At 34.5% G+C, this 1,489-nt stretch overlaps 1 protein-coding gene across 1 annotated transcript; it reads right to left on the bottom strand.

The window, feature by feature from the left end:
• Nucleotides 1–605: 605 nt before the first annotated feature.
• On the bottom strand, nucleotides 606–1,100 carry LOC112505553. Its single transcript, XM_025109448.1, has one exon. The coding sequence runs from the start codon at nucleotides 1,098–1,100 to the stop codon at nucleotides 606–608; it is 495 nt and encodes a 164-aa protein (XP_024965216.1).
• Between the last annotated feature and the right edge of the window lie 389 nt (nucleotides 1,101–1,489).

Consider the following 1,489-nt stretch of genomic DNA (forward strand, 5'->3'; position numbering starts at 1 on the left):
GCCTCCCTCCCGTCGCCGCCCTCCAGTCGCTCCCTCCAGTCGCCTCCCTCCCGTCGCCGCCCTCCCGTCACTCTTCAACACCTTGAACCGGACATGGCCACCGACGCTTCCCCACCTTGAATCAGACATGACCCACCTGTTTGTATAAAGAAAGATGCATCTATTTAGGGTTTTAGATGAAGAGGGTAGATTAGGAATACATACCTCTTACTACGGTAAGATTCATTTTTTTTGCTGACTCCAGTAAGAGGACGGTCAGAGGTCGAAAATCTGATTGTTGATTTTGCTGTTAGGTAAACACTTTTACCTCTTAACCGGGTAAGCATCTTTTAACGGGTAAGAGGTGGTAAGAGATTAGTAAACAGCCCCTTAGTTAATAACATGACATATTATTTTTTATTTTAATTCAATGTTAATTAAAATATAAACATTAATTTCAAATAAACTATTAATATATGATATAATAGTATAATATAATATAATATAATTATTTTATTTATTTTATAATTTATGGTTTTAAATTTAATATATAATTTATTAAGTTATATCAAAACACAATATTTATTGAATTAAAATAGTACATATAGATAGAAATAAAAATTACCTTAGTCATTGTTTTCTTCTCCTTCAAATCGCCTCCAAATCTCTTCAACCAAATCCGCTTGCAGTTGATTGTTGTGAGTCATGTTACGTATTATTGCATGACTTCGAAGATAAGTTTCATACTCAGGAAGATGATTTCGAGAAACTTGAGGCATAGATATACTGAAATTAGCATCATCTGTAAAATCAAATTGACGGATGTATAAGTCACGTTCATCTTCCACAATCATATTGTGCATTATTAAGCAAGCTCGTAGTATTTCTCCAATTATTTTCTTGAACCACATCCGTGATGAACCTCTAACCATAGCAAATTGTGATTGTAATACTCCAAACGCTTTTTCTACATCTTTCTTAGCCGATTCTTGTTTTTTTGCAAATAGTTGATGTTTTTGACTTTGGGGCAACGAGATGAACTTCACAAACGTAGCCCAATTAGGGTAGATTCCATCTGCAAGGTAGTATCCTAAACTATAGTTGTTACCAATATACCTCATCATCCTCAAATACAAACACGTCGACCCCTGAGCTAACGTCGACTGCTCGTCCAATGGGAAGGAAAGCTTCAAAGGATAAAGGTAAACAAAAGTCTTTATCAACCAACTCTATCGACCGTATCGAAGAGGCGATGAAAGAACAATTCAATCTTGATGCTGAAAAAGTAGAAGCAATGAACAAATATACATAAGCTATAACAGAACGAGAGAGAAAGAAAGAGAAACGAGAGAGAAAGAAAGATGAACTTAAAAAAGAAGAATTGGCAATCAGGTTGATGTAAATGAAACATTTAATTATGATAGAGCAACAACGAAAACTGTACAATAGAAAAATTCGTTAAGTTTTAGACGAATAAAGATGTAATTTTATTTTGTGTTGTTTTATTAAT

The sequence above is a fragment of the Cynara cardunculus genome, unplaced genomic scaffold (assembly GCF_001531365.2).
Source record: "Cynara cardunculus var. scolymus isolate 2C unplaced genomic scaffold, CcrdV1 Un_Scaffold_12070, whole genome shotgun sequence".
Taxonomy (NCBI): domain Eukaryota; kingdom Viridiplantae; phylum Streptophyta; class Magnoliopsida; order Asterales; family Asteraceae; genus Cynara; species Cynara cardunculus.